Source organism: Triplophysa rosa, linkage group LG8 (assembly GCF_024868665.1).
Source record: "Triplophysa rosa linkage group LG8, Trosa_1v2, whole genome shotgun sequence".
Classification (NCBI taxonomy): Eukaryota; Metazoa; Chordata; class Actinopteri; order Cypriniformes; family Nemacheilidae; genus Triplophysa; species Triplophysa rosa.
Genome location: NC_079897.1, coordinates 1,245,225 through 1,261,973, shown reverse-complemented (window position 1 = coordinate 1,261,973; position 16,749 = coordinate 1,245,225). Strand labels below are relative to the sequence as shown.

The following is a 16,749-nucleotide window of genomic DNA, read 5'->3' as shown; positions in this document are numbered from 1 at the left end:
TTAAGATCATAAAAACATAACATTTCCTTATGTAAGGTCTTTCCACAGCTCTGAACACATAGTTATGTATATTATACTGCATTTCTGCCAATAGATCCTCCAAAAAAACTACACACTGGACCTTTAATCATCCGGATATACTTTAAGAGGCACTGAATGTGTTGTAAGGTCTGGCAGGTCATTCTCTACAGTGTTTATGATCCAGAGAATCTCACATCTCAAACAGAATTACTGAAGGTCTTCTGTACATTGATGTCTAATGGTCATTTCAAGAAGAGAGATGGCCGTACTAATGGATGCTACTGGGAGCTGTTAATGGAAAAGAGTTTTAAAAGCGTTTGCGTGCAGTTTTCCTGTGAGGTCATCAGTGCTGTGAGCTATTTCTCATCGCTCATTACGGTGTTATGTTAAGAGACGTATTGTCATTTATAAATGTGATTTTTATGTGCGTGCTTGTTTTTTTTTTATGACAGGGCAGTTGTTTATGCTGTTTTTGGCAACGTTTCTACTGAAGAGCTGTAATTATGATGTGATGTGCATGATTTTGTTCAGGAAAGAATTGGATGAGTTGGAAAATGATATTTTCTTCTCTCTTTTTAAACTATTTGACGAAGATGTGATGCTTTTATAGCGCTCGTTCAACATAAATTGCGTAATTGATGCTTTTGTATTTTATTGTTCTGGTGCTGTCACAGGGAATCATGGGAAGTGTCATTTCGAAACGCAAGCCTGTCACCTCTGTTCACTAAATATTTTTTACAGTTAACATTCACATTTGAATCGTAAGTGTATAATTTCTTCTGATTTGACACGTCTCCGAAAGTCTGAAGTCTAAAAATTCTTCTTGGGTAAAAGTATGTTCAAGGTTATTTCATTCTGTGAGATCCTGTGCCTCTATTAGAATCCAAATAATGATAATTTATACACTTGTTCAGTTTGTGGGTCTGTGTGGGAATAAACAAGGAGTCACTCCTAAAAGTGTGATGTTTGCCACAGTCTGGGATGTTTAGGGATGTGTGTGTTTTGTAAGCTGTTGTTTTGGACGCTGTGTTCTCTCCTGATGGTTGAATATGAGTTTGCTGCTAGATTGTGTGCAAAATCACACTGAAAATGGTTTTGCAAAGTGCACACTGCAGAAATGATGAAAGTAGAATAGTATTGTGAACACAGTCTGTGTGTTTTATTAAAGGTAAGAAATTGCTTTGTGGCTCGGTGATAAATAAAACACACACACACACACACACACACACAAACGGATGTTTTTAAAAAATTGTAAAACTGGAGGAGAGCGACAAAGATACACTGTAAATAAAACGAAGGTGGAATTCATGTCAATGTCACGTTTAATGATATAGCACTATTTAACTCAACCGAGGTTGACCAATAAAACAGATTCAAATAGAAACAAACCGTACAGAGCAGTTAATAGCATGACCTGTCCTGACTTTCTGAAATTCTGATGACTTCACATATTAAAGCACCATGTGATGAAATAAAGATTTACATTCTGACAGATTGGAAAGGGGCGGAGCGACTCTTCAAGTATTGATAAAGAGCGTTGAGATTCTCTTCTGTAATAGACTCCCTGGGGTTTGAGAGAAGTCTTTTTATTGATTTCAAATGGCTGGATGCACATAAATTAAGCTTTGATGTTTGTTCAAACCTGCCTGGCATTTCACAACAAACCGTTTTCATGAACTCTTGCGGTGTGAAGCATGTTTGTCACGGTTCAGTTAGACTTCAGTGAGAGTGTTTCTTCAGCTATGGAGTTGATTTTCATTGAAATGAACAGATTGGTTGGTTGTTGTATGATAGTCAACCATGTCGTTCTACCACAACCTCTATGCTCTTTTACCAATATTTAAATCCCCTTTATGTATACTCTGGATGTTATTATTTTGACTTTCATTCTTCAAAAATGAAAATCCTGTTTTTTTTTTTTTTAAAGTACAAGTCTAGTAACCATAGTTTTAGGGGTATTGACGACCATTTGTATAACCATAGTTTTACCATGGTTAAAGCAGTAGTGGTTTTTTGTATTTTTTCTTAACCAGGGTTAATGGAATCTATTGAGGTTTGACGTAAATATGAATGATGATAACGAACTATTCCTAATAAATAGTAATAAAGAGCAAGGAACGCGATTCATCGCGTTTGGTCTGAACACAACATAATGTAAGTTGTAGTCTGGGAGTGAGATTATCTGCACAGATCACACTAGGTGACATAATTAATAACGTGTTAAGATGATGAATTATAATTAAAATCTTCACTCATTTTGGCGCCCCTAGCACTTGCCTACTCCGCCTATGACCAGGGCCGGCCCTGAGAAAAACAATGGGAAAGTAGCGCATTGGCCAGTCAGCGTTCTGTCTGAATGGCCCCTTACAGTGCATGTGGCATTGACTGACTCCAGCCTCATAGCTGTGTTGTTTATATTTATATAAGTTTAACATAAAATGTTGTTTTCTGGTGACATTTTTCTGTTTGTAATTGAACATAGAAAGAGGTTTGTACTAGAAATGCAGATTTGCAGTGTGATCAGGAGGACTCGTATTTGGCTTGTTCAGTCCTCAAATGTTATACCCATCAATGCAATAATGCTGCAATAAGTATACCATCCTACCCTGTTAGTCAAACGTTTATTTAATTTAATTTATTTATTTTCATTTATTTTAATTGGGGGCCCTTAAATGAAAATCCTAGAATCGCCCCTGATTTTAGGGAAACATTTTATGTTCGTCTTGGCAGTTCTGCAGGTACTGCATTTACTATCGGACGTTGCTACTGGATGAATAAACGTTTTTTAAACGAATTTCCACATTGGAAGAAACATTTGAGTAAATGTGTGATGGCCCCCCCCCCAAAAAAAACCCACAGTTTTGTTACAGTAACAATAGTTTAACCGTGGTATTAAAACATTGTACAAATGTTACAAAAATGGTCACTACACTTCTACTATATTAAAACCAATGGTTATTCTTCATAAGGCACATCTTAGGGCGTCAGAACTAAGACTCTCCCAAACACTTCTTTCTTCTCTCCTGCACAGAAACTTCCACAACTGTCACCGTGTTATACTGTCAGGCAGCCGTTCTGACGCTTCACAGGGTTCAAAGTCTGTTTCCCTCTTTGATGCTGAATGTCAAAGAAATGTCAAAGAAATATCTAGAAGGTACCTGCCGCAGTCTGTACAGTCCCGGGCTCTATTTACACAAAATGCCATGACAGCTCCAACTCGGACCATTTTCTGTGTATCACTCTCATCAGGGTGTAAAATCAGTGACAAAGGCATGAAATATTCCCCAGAGTAATAACACTTTGTGTCACGAGTAAATTGGCTCATTGTGAGCTGATGTGCAGCCGTCAGCTCCGGCGTGATGGAGATCTGAGCTTTCACTGAAAATCTTCCAGACATTTTCCTTTCAAAGAGGTTGAATTAAAGGAGCAGTTCACTCAAAGATACAAAATGTGGTTATTTTGAACACCTATTATAGTATAGCTATAATGTCGTGCAGTGTTTGAATTGTGTTATTTTCCGTGAATCACAAAATAAGAAATGATTTATATGGCGGTTTACAGTTACCGTGTCTGTCTTATGAAGTCACATTCATTAGCTTTGCGTTATAAAAATACTTTATATGGTGCATTTAAGATGTTTTTGTACATTATTAATGGTTGTGCTGTGTACATAAAAGCTTTTTTGTCTTTCATGAAAAATAATAACAGCAAACAAGGACATACAGTAAGCAGTAAATAATGATCTTATATAAGTAATCTTTTTTAGATGAGCTATTTTAACAAAGTGTAATTTAAATGTTGACATTTATCATTGATAATTGATTAAAACACTAACAGTTTACTATTATTAAGTTGTAATTAATTGACAATTTTGTTGGTAAGCTTTTTAATCAGCATGAATGAATGAGATTTGCTTGGTAGAGACATGTTTTCTTCAGATTGAGATCAGCAGGCTTTAAGAGGTTTGTGTCTTCTGTACGGTGGTTATGTGAAGAAGAGAGAGTCGTAATGTTTCAGATATTTCTTTACACCGTGTACTCGCTGTGCTGTTAGTGTAGTGTGAGGTAGATGAGCACAACGCATGTACGGGATTGAAAATGCGGTGTTGAGGGGGAATCTCTATGGGCTCTGCAGTCTGTGAACATCAGAATTCTGCTCCTGTATCTCAACACACTGCCTGGAAATTGGCAATTTCTCACTCACAAATGACTTCTACCTGTCTCAATCTCTCTGTGTGCTGTATCACTGCTCTACACAGTGACAGAAAGACAGACACATTCTCTGGTCAATTCTCTAAGTAACCACAAATAAGCAGACACATTCTTTTTGACAGACAGACATATTGTCTCTGGCAGACAGACAGACAGACAGACAGACACATTGTCTCTGGTAGACAGAGAACCAGAAAGATAGATACATTGTCTCTAGCAGACAGACAGACAGACATACAGACAGACACATTGTCTCTGGTAGACATACAGACAGACACATTGTCTCTGGCAGACAGACAGACACATTGTCTCTGGTAGACAGACAGACAGACACATTGTCTCTAGCAGACAGACAGACACATTGTCTCTAGCAGACAGACAGACACATTGTCTCAGGTAGACAGACAGACACATTGTCTCAGGTAGACAGACAGACACATTGTCTCTGGTAGACAGACAGACAGACAGACAGACACATTGTCTCTGGTAGACAGACATATAGACAGACACATAGTCTCTGGTAGACAGACATACAGACAGACACATTGTCACTGGTAGACAGACAGACAGACAGACAGACAGACAGACAGACACTTTGTCTCTGGTAGACAGACATACAGACAGACAGACACATTGTCTCTGGTAGACAGACAGACATACAGACAGACAGACACATTGTCGCTGGTAGACAGACAGACAGATAGACAGGCAGATAGACAGACAGTCTGTACGATAGATTTGTAAGAAAACCCGCAGTTTTATGTTTGGAATGAGATGGCGACAGAGAGGCGAACGTTACAAATCGCAGCTTTAAAGTTTTATTAATAAATAAAAGGAAAATCAAAAATAAAGGAAAACATTAAAACAGTGTAGTCTTCATGTGTCTCTTAATTGAATTTGACAGGTGAGTTTAGATAAACATTGTATTACTGCAGGCTCTGTTTGAATGACTAAATGATTGTTTTTCCTAGTGGCCATTTAACGTGTCCATGACGTTTGATGTTTGTTTTGCTGTAAATACAGTATGGCAGTGAATATCAATGCAGTCACATTATATTGAACCTGCCGTGTCTCAGCATCAGATGGAAATCCCTCTGCGGCTGCTGTTTTTTTATATGACTTCAGGGCCACTAATTGCTCTGTAAGTGCCACACATTCAAGGCTTCTTAAACAAACAGTGTGATGGGATTAAATGCTCTTCATCTCTTCTCTCCCACTTTACTCTCATGTGGCCGCTCCTGGCGTTTTCGAGTCCTGAATGTTAGCAGCGTCTTGCAGCGAGCCGCTGTCGGCCCTTCGCGAGCTGTTTAATGACCTCACCGCATTCATTATTTATGAGGTCTTTAAGTGGGAGTCTGGCCCTGCCGTCTCCAGATACCCACGAGGCTTTTTGGCAAGACTGATGTGAAGTTTCTAATGAAGTGGGAGTCAATGTCACAGCGCGCAACAGAGTCACAGAAGTCAATGTTTTCGGTCTCGCTCCAATTTCTCTGTCACTCGCGTCCAATTCAAATGCAAGAATGACTTTCTCAAGACGGCTTTTCAGCCGGCTCGGACTAACCGAGAGGAACAGGTTATTGCTCAGATGCTCTTTCATAGTTCAGGAGGGTTTGATGGTGTTCTCTACGTATCAACTTCATCTCGGACAAATCTGAGTTGTTGACATCTCTTCTCAAACTCTCATGACTGTATGAACTGTACATTACATGTATAACTGTATGAAAGTAAACATTAAAATGCAACACTGTAGCATTTAAGAAATTATGTATGATTCATTTCCCCCCCCTCTGTTATATGAATTGATATCATTATTGTATTTGTGTCAGATTATGAGCAGTTTCAGATTAGTTGCCCAACTCTGCGTCACACTTGTGTACGTATAAACCATGGTTGTTGTTTCACTATTTTTGTGAACCAACGAATAAATTGAGCAAATATATTCCTGGCTGCCATCGTGCCGTCGGGTGCATTTTAATGGGGAAAGAAAACCAGCTGTGCAATTAAAATTGTGAGAATCGTCCAAACAAACGCTTTCTGACACGCCGTCTCTCCAGCACTGAGAAAAATCAGTAATGAATCACAGCTCTGAAAGCAAACGGCCCCTTTTAATAGGCAGTTACAAGCCATTCTCTGGCCACAATAGCGGCTGTTCGCTTTCATATTTCACACGTTGGAGATTTACTGCTCTGTATATTGGGAGGTGTTGTTTTTAAGAGCGCGTGTAATCATAAACGTGTTCTGGCTGAGCTGTTCGGGCTCTCGAGGGGTCTTGGAGGTCTCGGGGGCTGTTGAGTTTTGCAGATTGACTCTGGTGGTTTCTCTCTGGTGTGAAGCTGATACAGACATTTCTCGGCCAGCGCTCCCGGCGGCTCATGTGATGACACAGAGTCTCATTAACACTTTTGTGTCTTTCCAGAGCTCACGTGATAGAGATGATTTATTACCCAGAATCCTTCTGCAGTCGTGTAGTTAGATGTGATGTCCTGTTATATATTATATGTGTACTTGTTATTATATTATGCTATTTTATTTTATTCAAGGTTATATTAGTTTATTCAAGTTAAAACTTTAAAATGTTTATGTTTGTTAAAATCAAATCCAATTTCGGCATAACAATTGGAAAAACTTAAACTAAACGAAAATTGAAATGTCACCTTAGAAATACACTTATGCTATGCTATGCTAGGCTATGCTAGGCTATGTTCACATACGGAACTACGGAAATGTTAAAACTACGGAATACAGTATACTGCAAACAGTGTTGGGTGTAACTAGTTACTAAGTAATTAATTTAATTACTTTTCCCTTGAAAAAGTAAAGTAAGGGATTACTTTTATTTTTTCTGTAATTTAATTACAGTTACTTCTGATGTAATTAAACTAAATACTTTGTGTAATATGTGTGTGTGCAGAAGAGGAATTGACATCAAAATTCAAAGTCTAACTTTAGAATCCGTGCTTTAATGTATAATTCTCACATTTGTAATTAATAATAATACTTTATGTAGTTTTATATTATTTATTTGAATGAATTAAAAGAGTCGTTTCATGTCTATCCTTGAATCACTTAACTCATCAAGGTTGATGTAGGATATGGGAAGTAATTAGTAATTAGTAATTAAATACTTTTTGAAGAGAGTAACTTGTACAGTAATCTAATTACATTATTGAATATGTAATTAGTAACTAGTAATTAATTACTTTTTCAGAGTAACTTACCCAACACTGACTGCAAAATACGACAGTTTACTTAAATACGAAAGTATACGGCAATATTCACAACAGTTTATCAATTCATTATAGTTAATAGTACAAAATACAATCGTATGAATTAACAAAAGGTGATAATTACTATTACAGTTATACTTCCATAAATTTACCACAGTTTACTATAGTAAATATTAAAGTATACTGCAGTATTCACTACTGTTTATCAGTTCACTATAGTTTAAACTACAGAATACTATAGTTTCTATTAACAAAGTGTATTGATTCATATACAGTAGTATCCTGCAATTTACTAGAGTTTACTCTAGTAAATATTAAAGTATACTACAGTATATGGAATGCATGTCTGTCACTTCAAAAAGATCTTTATTATATCAGATGATGTTAGTCAACACTAGGGATGTTAATTTGACAGTAAAGATTTGTAAAAGTGTAGTCGACTAGTCTAAAACTAAGAATGGCCCAGAAGGCAGTCCAAACACTTTGCGTAGTGCTCATTTTCTTTCAAGTGCTCATTTCTGAGCGTGCTGCAATTGGCACAAAGGAAACGCACGCTAGATCTGAGCTCAGATTAAAACATTTAGTTCCTCATACACTTTTAAAGACTATTAATAATGATTTTTTTCAAGCATATTGTTTTAGTATGTCATTTATAAAGGTTTTTAAACGAAACATTCAAATGAAAGTCACTTAAAATATAACATGTTCGTATTGTTTTCAGTGTCGACTAGTAGGTGCTTACTGTTTAAACGACTAGTCGATTAGTCTCGCACATCCCTAGTCAACACATTAGTCACATTTACTGTATGCTTGTGTCACCCAAATGATTCCAGCACGGCCTAAGGTCAGCACGTGATTGGTCGGTGATCGACGATAATCTTGTATATTGTGGTTTGACTATCCAGATATCCCCTGCTGTCTCATATCAGATTCTCTCCCGAGCGTTTGATTGGATCTGGTGCTGAGCTCCAGAGGTCTTTAGTGTCGGGCTGGTCTTTTCTGTCACTGAAAGCCTGAAGCATTATGGACTATCAGTGGAATCCGAGCGAGTGTTTGTGGTTGGTAATAGGCAGCTGATGCTTTGGCTCCCGAGGTAATCCTGAAGGTAAATCGCTTCCCAGACCAAATCACTTTTGCCTTAAATTACTCGTGGTTTTCGGGCTGGAGGTCTGCTGCGTTTCGGACCGGATCCCGGCGGAGTCTAGCCTGTGAACGCTGGGTAATTGTGACGGAGGGAGAGAAGCGCTCAGAATGACAGGATTGGATGGCACGAGCCGTTCGTCCACAAACCCGCTATTGTACTAGTGAGAACCTGTCAGCGTGTTTTCTGTTTATCACATAATGATGGTCTTTCATTTAATACTGACGCTGGTATTTATGTGGATGCTTAAGGGAGGTTGTGCAAATGCACTAATAGGCCATTGTGTTTCTCCTCTATTGTTTCAAGAATGCTGTGAATAGGCATTGTTCTGTGCCCTTGAAAGATGTGGTTTAGTAATTCCTCTGGTGCATTGGGGACACAATTGAACCCTTTCGTTGATCAAATTTACCCCAATCCAACTCTGCGTCTTACTGCTGAGTCTCTTCTGTTTTCCTGTTTATTTGTTCCCTGAGCACCACACTTTGGGTGTCACTCTTCTTGTTCCCTAATCTGCATTTCAGGCTCTTTCCAGCGCAGCTGCTGGTAATGACAGCCATCTGAGACCCTTCATCAGCCCTCCTCCTCCTCATCCATTAACCTCATGCTTTCCGTGTGTTCTTTTCAGAATGATCTCAAATTGCATCTCTGTGGTGAGGCTGAGGTCCATTATGCACCGGTGCGCCGCTTATTTTTGTCTTTTTAGAGCTGCCTTTACACGCTCGCTGGCTATTGATTAGATTTCAATGGAACGCGAGCTCTTGCTGTTTTTTGCCATGGCAGAAGTTATGACTGTGCCATGGGCGAGCCGCTTAATAAATAACGGAGGCAAAAATGAGTTGCTGCCGAGAAGAAAGAAGGCTGCAAGTGTGATTATAGGATACAGCATTAAAACAAACGCATGTTATATGTATGCCTATAGCCAAAGCACAATCTGGTGTACGAAATTAGCTTAACCACCCAAACATCCACCTATAATAAACCATGGGCAAATCAGTCCTGCGATTAAACACAACTGCATGCTGCACGTAGAAATCAACCCGTAACGTTACACACAGACCTAGCCACAATCTCAAATCAAGAAATAACGTTAACTGTCTTACGTTACATTACTGCTGGCCTGCATGCACAACGCCGCTGATGAAGTCCTGCATGAGGACATTAATGTTCAGTAAAAAAAGTCTGAAATTCGTTTTTGCGCCATTCGGACAAGACCGCTCGTGACACTTGACCTTCACTGACGCCGTGACGTCATTGTAACAGTAACGTTATTAAAAAAACAACAGTATGGTTATGAATGTTTTCAATGGATATTAGTGAATAGACACATTAATAAAATGTATTATATTTATTGACACCTTCCCGCGGCTATGGAAACGACCACAGAACGCAACAATTGAAAGTAAAGCCTCTGGCCAGATCCTCCTCCTGTTACGCCGGCATGAGGGCACTAGTGGGAAACATCCGGTCTGTTAGTTAGTTCTTTTGTCTGTTCTGATGGTTTCAGACGGTTTAGCACGCTTGTCTGATGGAGAGACTGCTAAAAGCTGGTTTAATGTTGTTTGGGGGGATTTGCCGGATGCTTTTATCTAAATGCATTTAATCTAATAAAGCAGGGGTGCCACAATATACCGGTATTGACAATACATTTGATATGAATAATAATGTGATTATCGATATCCTGTGAATACTTTACACATGTAATATTATCAATAATTCATTGTGAAAATTGGTGTGATTCATTGACCAAAAAATAACTAAAACACACAAATTAAGCTAAATAAAAGATGAATTTGACTGATACTATTATTTTTATTATTTATTTATTCGTGTTTTTATTAATTTTATTTTATTTATTTATGTATATATATATATATATATATATATAGATAAAGATTCTTTTGGGCACAATAATACATTTGACTGATAGTATTATTATTATTAAAGTCCCCATGAACTGGAAGTTGCGATCGTTTTAACTTCTGTATTTTGACGTATTTCCGAGTGAAATGGAATTTCAAAGGAGACAAAATAGTGGGCGTGGCTTTCGTCTTTCTCTGCGATTTGATTGGATGTATCAAACAGCCGTTGCATTTTGAGATGGAACGGGCAGCAGACTGACAGTCGAAGGGGAGGAGTTAACGGATGCTCCGCCCAAGCCATCTAACATACGTCATTTAAGATGGATAGTCATTACAGGACAGAAGTGCTTTTTCAGATTTTAACTGAAGATTATGAGGCCACATGAATTTTAAAAAGAGAATGACCCACATTGATAAACTATTTACAATAAAAACTACAATATTTCATGATAGAATAGGCATTGAAATTTTTTATTTCACTGGGACTTTAAGATTATTTATTTATTTTTCATAGATACTAGATTCTTTTGGGGCATGATAATGAATTTGACTGATGGGATTATTATTATTATTTTTTTTCATAGATACCACATACTTTTGATATTGATTTTGACTGTTTATTATTTGTTTTGTTTTGTTTGGTCATTTATTTATTTATACTATATTCTTCTGGGCACATAATCGTGTAGTGATAATCTGACTGCCCTAATCTAACTATTTTTTTATCTGTATCAATTTGCTTTTCTGAAACTATAAAATAATGGAAACGGCACATAAAAGTTGAGTGCAAAACAAGAACAGCTCGAAAATAGCGCCACAAGTTTTAACAAGTGCATTTTGGCATTTTAGTTCATTTTATCCCTTCAGTGTCGTATTTAACTTCTGTAAGATATTTACTCTGAAAAGTATGACAGATTGTAAGATGTTGGATAGCTGACCTGCTGGTCTTTTGCATTGTGTCCTAATGATGAATTCAGAGCCGTGTGTGTTAATAAATGTGTCCAATCTCTCATAACAAGCCGGATTCACGACAGAAGTCTCTTTTCATGTGTGCCGTGCGAGTAATTCACTGGAAACTAAGGCTTACTGTAGCTCATTTGGTGATTTGTATTTTTCAGATGAAGGTGTTGAACCGCTCTGAGGTTCGTGGGTCACATCGCACCAGCATTTCCTCGTGTTCATTATACATTTAATTGGCTTTGCAACTTTTCTTTTTGTTGTTGTTGTTGTAAAATCCACTTCATTAAAAGAGTAGAGAGAAATAATTCTGCGGACATCTATCTTTACATGTCCTGATCTCATAAAACCATTTCGTCTCTAAAAGTGTAAAGATTTGATACATTGTAAATCTTTTGTTGCTGCATTACTGTTAGTTTTCAAGTACAATCAAATTGACTTCTCAAGTCACTGCAACCTACTATTTTAAATTTTGTTGAAGTAACTTACAAAAATACAGTAAGTTAAAATTGCTTAACTCACACTGATGAGTGTCAGTAGAGGAAAACACATTTGACCAACTTTTTCTAGATTGTGTTTATAGCATTTCTTTCCCTAAAATGTGCGTCATTCTTGTTCCACAGAATAACAATTTCTTTGCTTGGAGACGAAGCTGGATGTGTTGTTGACAGGTTTGGTGAAGGTTCAGGACATTGCTGGTTCTTGAAGTTTTGTCTGCTGTTTTTCGAGACCTCTGAAGACCTTTTTCAGATGAAAGACCTTTAAAAGCAGAAGTCCTTTCATCTCATCTGAGATGTGAATGTGCCGCATCGGAGACTCATTGTGCTTCCATTTCATCTCTCTCTCTCTCTCTATATATATTCTTTCTGTGGAGAAGCAAGCAGATGGTGTGGATGTGTATTAAGGGTCTTTGCAAGAGGTTTCTATCATTTAACAGAGATGTATCGCAGTGTCAGACATGACCATGTGCTCTCGTCTCATTGAATGTTTTGGTAATGAGTTTATTTGCTCATCATTTAAGCTGTTAATGACCAGACTATTAACATTCTGAGATCCTCATAAGGATGTGTGTGTGTGTTCATGCGTGTGTGTGTGTGTGTGTGTGTGTGTGTGTGTGTGTGTGTGTGTGTGTGTTAGAGCGTGACATGATGTCATTACAATTTATATCTGTGTGAAGTGTGTTTTTTACATAGTTGCTGATACTGTATGTAATATCAGTATACAAAAAGCAAGCGTTTATAAATCATTTGAGCTTCATAAAATGTCGAATTCATCCAGTTTCATCTTAACACAATTAACACAGTTACAAGATTTGACTTTTTTCACTTGTAAAGATCAGACAGAGATCATTTTGTTGCTGTTAAACAAATCATCTTGGTTTTCGTCAGTTTACTCTTTTAGTGGTTTGTTTTGTTTTCTGTCATTTTTAGGGATGTTGGTGACGTACAGTATGTGCGCTGGCCACTAGGGTTGTGAGTCTTTTTTTAAATGTATGTCATCAAGCCAATGACTGACCTGAATTCAGTCGGCTGAATATTCACTCTACACATCATCCTCTCGTACTGCTTTGGCTGCTGGAAATGTTTCTGACCACTCGCTGCATCTCTCTTCACAGGTGGTGCAACAACTGCATATTTATGTTTGTGTGTGCGCTTAGTTGTGTAGGCATGTACATGTGTACATGCACATATACATTTGTGTATATACTGTATATGCGTGCGCATGTGTGTGTGTGTTCAGAAGCGCTTCAGCAGCTCGACTTCTTTTCGTGTTTATATTTATCAGCGCTGTCGCTCTGCGTGTAGATAAAGCCAACGGGAGGTTCAAACCGGTAGAAAAGCCGCTATTTATTTTTCCTTTCTTCTGCGCTGAACTCCCTCAGGATAGACGTTGAGCTGACGGCCTACAAAATGACGCATTTCTTGGATTTTGAGTGGAAACCAAAGCTTTTGTGTTGCAATACTTCACGACTCGCTGCGGAAAAAGCCCACCAGCGCTCATGAGTAACAGATGATCACTGAAGGTTTATTCAAGCCGAGACTCCTCCACATCTCCAGCAGCTGCTGTGCTACTCAAATATCGCCATCTCTTCCTGCTAATTCCCCATCAGCTCCAAAAGGCTTTTATTGCGTTTTTGGAGGCCATCCCACGTCAATTCTTGGCTTTTTCCTGCGGGGAAGAAAGTCTTTCATAGCTTTCCTCCTGGAGGTTGTCGGTGCCAGACGTCATGGATCAGAGGCACGTTCTCAGTATTTAACCTCTCGGAGCTGAAGGAGTTTCAGGAAGAGCAGAGATCGTTCCCGTCTTTTCTTCGGTGTTTCTGGATCTTCGTGCTAGAGTTAGATCTAAGCCCTACTCGAGGAGTTCACACTATTTGAGCAATGACACTTTTCCTTGAGTCATGCTTTATGATCACATATCTGTGTTGTCCGCCTGACATCTGTTATAATGCACCGCTCAATAATAATATTCTATATCTGTTTGTGTTTATGGATGTATGTTTAAGATTACTGGGTTTATTTATTTTGGTATTTGATTCATGTTTGCGTATAGCCTTCATGTGGAAAATGATCCAGTTCTTTGTTTGAATGTTTGATGGTTGGCTGTCATTTGGGGATTGGATGAGTTTGTTTGCATCCTAATATAATGTTTTAATATAACGTCCCATTGAAGTATAGCAATTCAAGTGTTTCTCTTATGTTTATGTGTTCGTTTTTTTATGCAGATGATGAAGTTCGCCTGGGACAACTATAAGCTTTACGCCTGGGGCAAGAATGAACTTCGACCTCTGACCAGGAATGGACACATTGGGAATATGTTCGGTGAGTGAGGTTAACGTTTTCCCTAAACAATCTTGAAAATCATCTCCCAACCAATGTTCAAGTCAGTACGGTCAGTACAGACTCTGTAAAGAACACAATAATTTCAGTAATTTCAATAATGTGTCTATAATGTCTCTGGTCGTTCTTCCTTGTAGTCTTTTTCAAACCCACATTTGAAAAACTGTTCAAGACATTGTTTTAAATTCAAAGTTATGAATGTGACATTGATATGATGCTTTGGTATCTATATAGGGTGCGCACTCATCACTTATGATCTTGTCTTTAAGTTAAGATGCTGTGATCAATCAGGTCGTGTTCTTGCGTTACATCTGCTTTCAAGCGTTATTGTATGTATGTAGGCTTTCCTGTAGCTCAGTGGTTTAAAGCATGGCGCTAGCATCGCCAAGGTCATGGGTTCGTGCACATAGTCAGAAACAAAATGTATAGTACAAAGCAATGTTAGTCGCTTTGGATAAAAGCTTCTGCCAAATGCATAAATGTAAAAAAAATGTGCATCAGATGTGCATCTCTGGTCATTGATCCTCATCTCTTTCAATGAGCGCTGGCCCTTTAAAAACACATCCCTCAGAAGCAAGTTGAGTTTAGAACAGAATCTGATCATTGTCTAGACAGGACAGAGGAAGGTTTCTGGGGTTCAGACGGGTTTGAAGACTGGTTTGCTCCAGTTGCAGGTGATGCTGGACCTTTGGGTCGGACCGCCGGCACCTTCATCCGTACATCTGATCATGCAGAAGCGTTTTAATACTAATCCTATGTGTATGTGGAAATATCGGACGGCTTGACATTTGGAATTTAGCTTTGAAATATGGATTTTTGTCCATTTTTTAAACACTGTGGTAGGTCGGTTTGGACCGAGGTGATATACTGCTGTGTCTCATGTGACCGGTGCAGGTTAAATCGCATTCTGCAACCCGAACAGGTCCTCGAACATTTCTCATCGATTTAACCCTACGATCTACATTCATTTTACACCTCCAGACTCTTCACGTCTTTTAACAATTCAACTCTCGTTTGTGTCTGTTGTCATTTCTTCCGAGCAATGTTTGGAGAAACATTTGTGTTAAATGAAACGCAACTGAGAGCTCCATCCAAACATCTGAGCAATAACATTTGTCTCTTGGATGCACCGGATGGTCACTGAGCGAATAAACATACTGTCGATTATGTAATAGGGTTTCCTAGTTGTTAAATTCCGGAATATGACCCATCTGGCAGAAATTCAAGGGTCAAAGCTTCGGCACTTTATCAGTTAATTGCCGTTTTCTATCAGAGAAACCCAATTAGCTTCGGGAAATAATCTGTCTTTCCCATCGGATGATCCAATCCTGAGCTCCGGGCGTGAATTTGAGGCAGCTGGCGTTTTGGAAAAATCTTTCAAGCCTGGGAAAAGAAGCGAAATATAACTAATCGGGTAAGCAAATGACTTCACATTCTAATGTCCTGTAGTTTAATCCCGTGAGTCAACAAGTCCGTGAGATGTCTTGTGTTCACACGACCTGCCGAAAACATACGGAAACATCACCGATACAGTCAACCGCAACCGGAGAAAAATGTTATTGCTCAGATGGAATTCAGATTTTAGGATCTTTTCATTTTTTGCCGTGATGGCGCAGACAGAGAAAGTCATTCCAGATGTCAATAGCAGCTTTCGATTGATTTTCGCATCCTCATATGGGATCTTATAAATATCTCACGAGCCCATTGAGGACAGGAGATGTATGTGACCGTCAGGTGCTTTCGTGTTGAACAGAGATGAGCGTCTGCCCGCTATCACTCAATGACAGAGAAACAATGATGGTGATCATTCTCTCAGTCAGGTGACCGAGCTTCATCTGTGTGCTCTGACATATCAAATCCCGCCCCAGAATGAGCGTTCTCGTTCCCTTTTAGATTTAGTTCTTCTTGGCAGTTTTTGGTGGCAGGTTTCGTTATCGCTGCCATCTTATCTGATTTAATAAATGATTTAATAAATGAAATGATTATGTGACGGCCACATGCAGACAGTCCCAGCTGATTTACTGTGTCTTTTATCCTGAATCAGTGCGTGAATTGATAAATGTCCTGTTTTTGTTATGAGTCATTAGGAAAACACTCTCGTCTGAATGTGTGGATGCGGATGCATGTGTGTGTGACGGATGATGTGGCGTCTTCACGGCGACGTAAAAATGTGTGTGTTAAAATGTCTGTACGAGAGATGGAAAATATTGAGCACGTGTGTTTGTGTTTGTGTGTGTGTTCATGTTTGTATATCCCGGTGGGGACCTAAACCTGAATACACACCAACACATGGGGACCAAAATTGAGGTCCTCATGGTCAAAAAAGCTTATAAATTGTACAGAACAATATTTTTTAAAAATCTAAAAATGCAAAATGTGTTCTACGATCTTTAGGTTTAGGGGTTGGGTTAGGGGTAGGGGATAAAATATACAGTTTGTACAGTATAAAAAACATTACGCCTATGGACTGTCCCCACAGAGATAGTAAACCAG

At 38.6% G+C, this 16,749-nt stretch overlaps 1 protein-coding gene across 2 annotated transcripts in view; it reads left to right on the top strand.

Annotated features, from left to right (window-relative positions):
* Nucleotides 1–16,749, top strand: part of LOC130557580 (mannosyl-oligosaccharide 1,2-alpha-mannosidase IA) — a 150,960-nt gene that overhangs the window by 56,186 nt on the left and 78,025 nt on the right. For both annotated transcript variants that reach the window (XM_057339462.1, XM_057339461.1), the window contains exon 2: nt 14,142–14,238. In XM_057339462.1, coding sequence (XP_057195445.1) covers nt 14,142–14,238 — 97 coding nt within the window. The remainder of the gene's footprint in view (nt 1–14,141; nt 14,239–16,749) is intronic.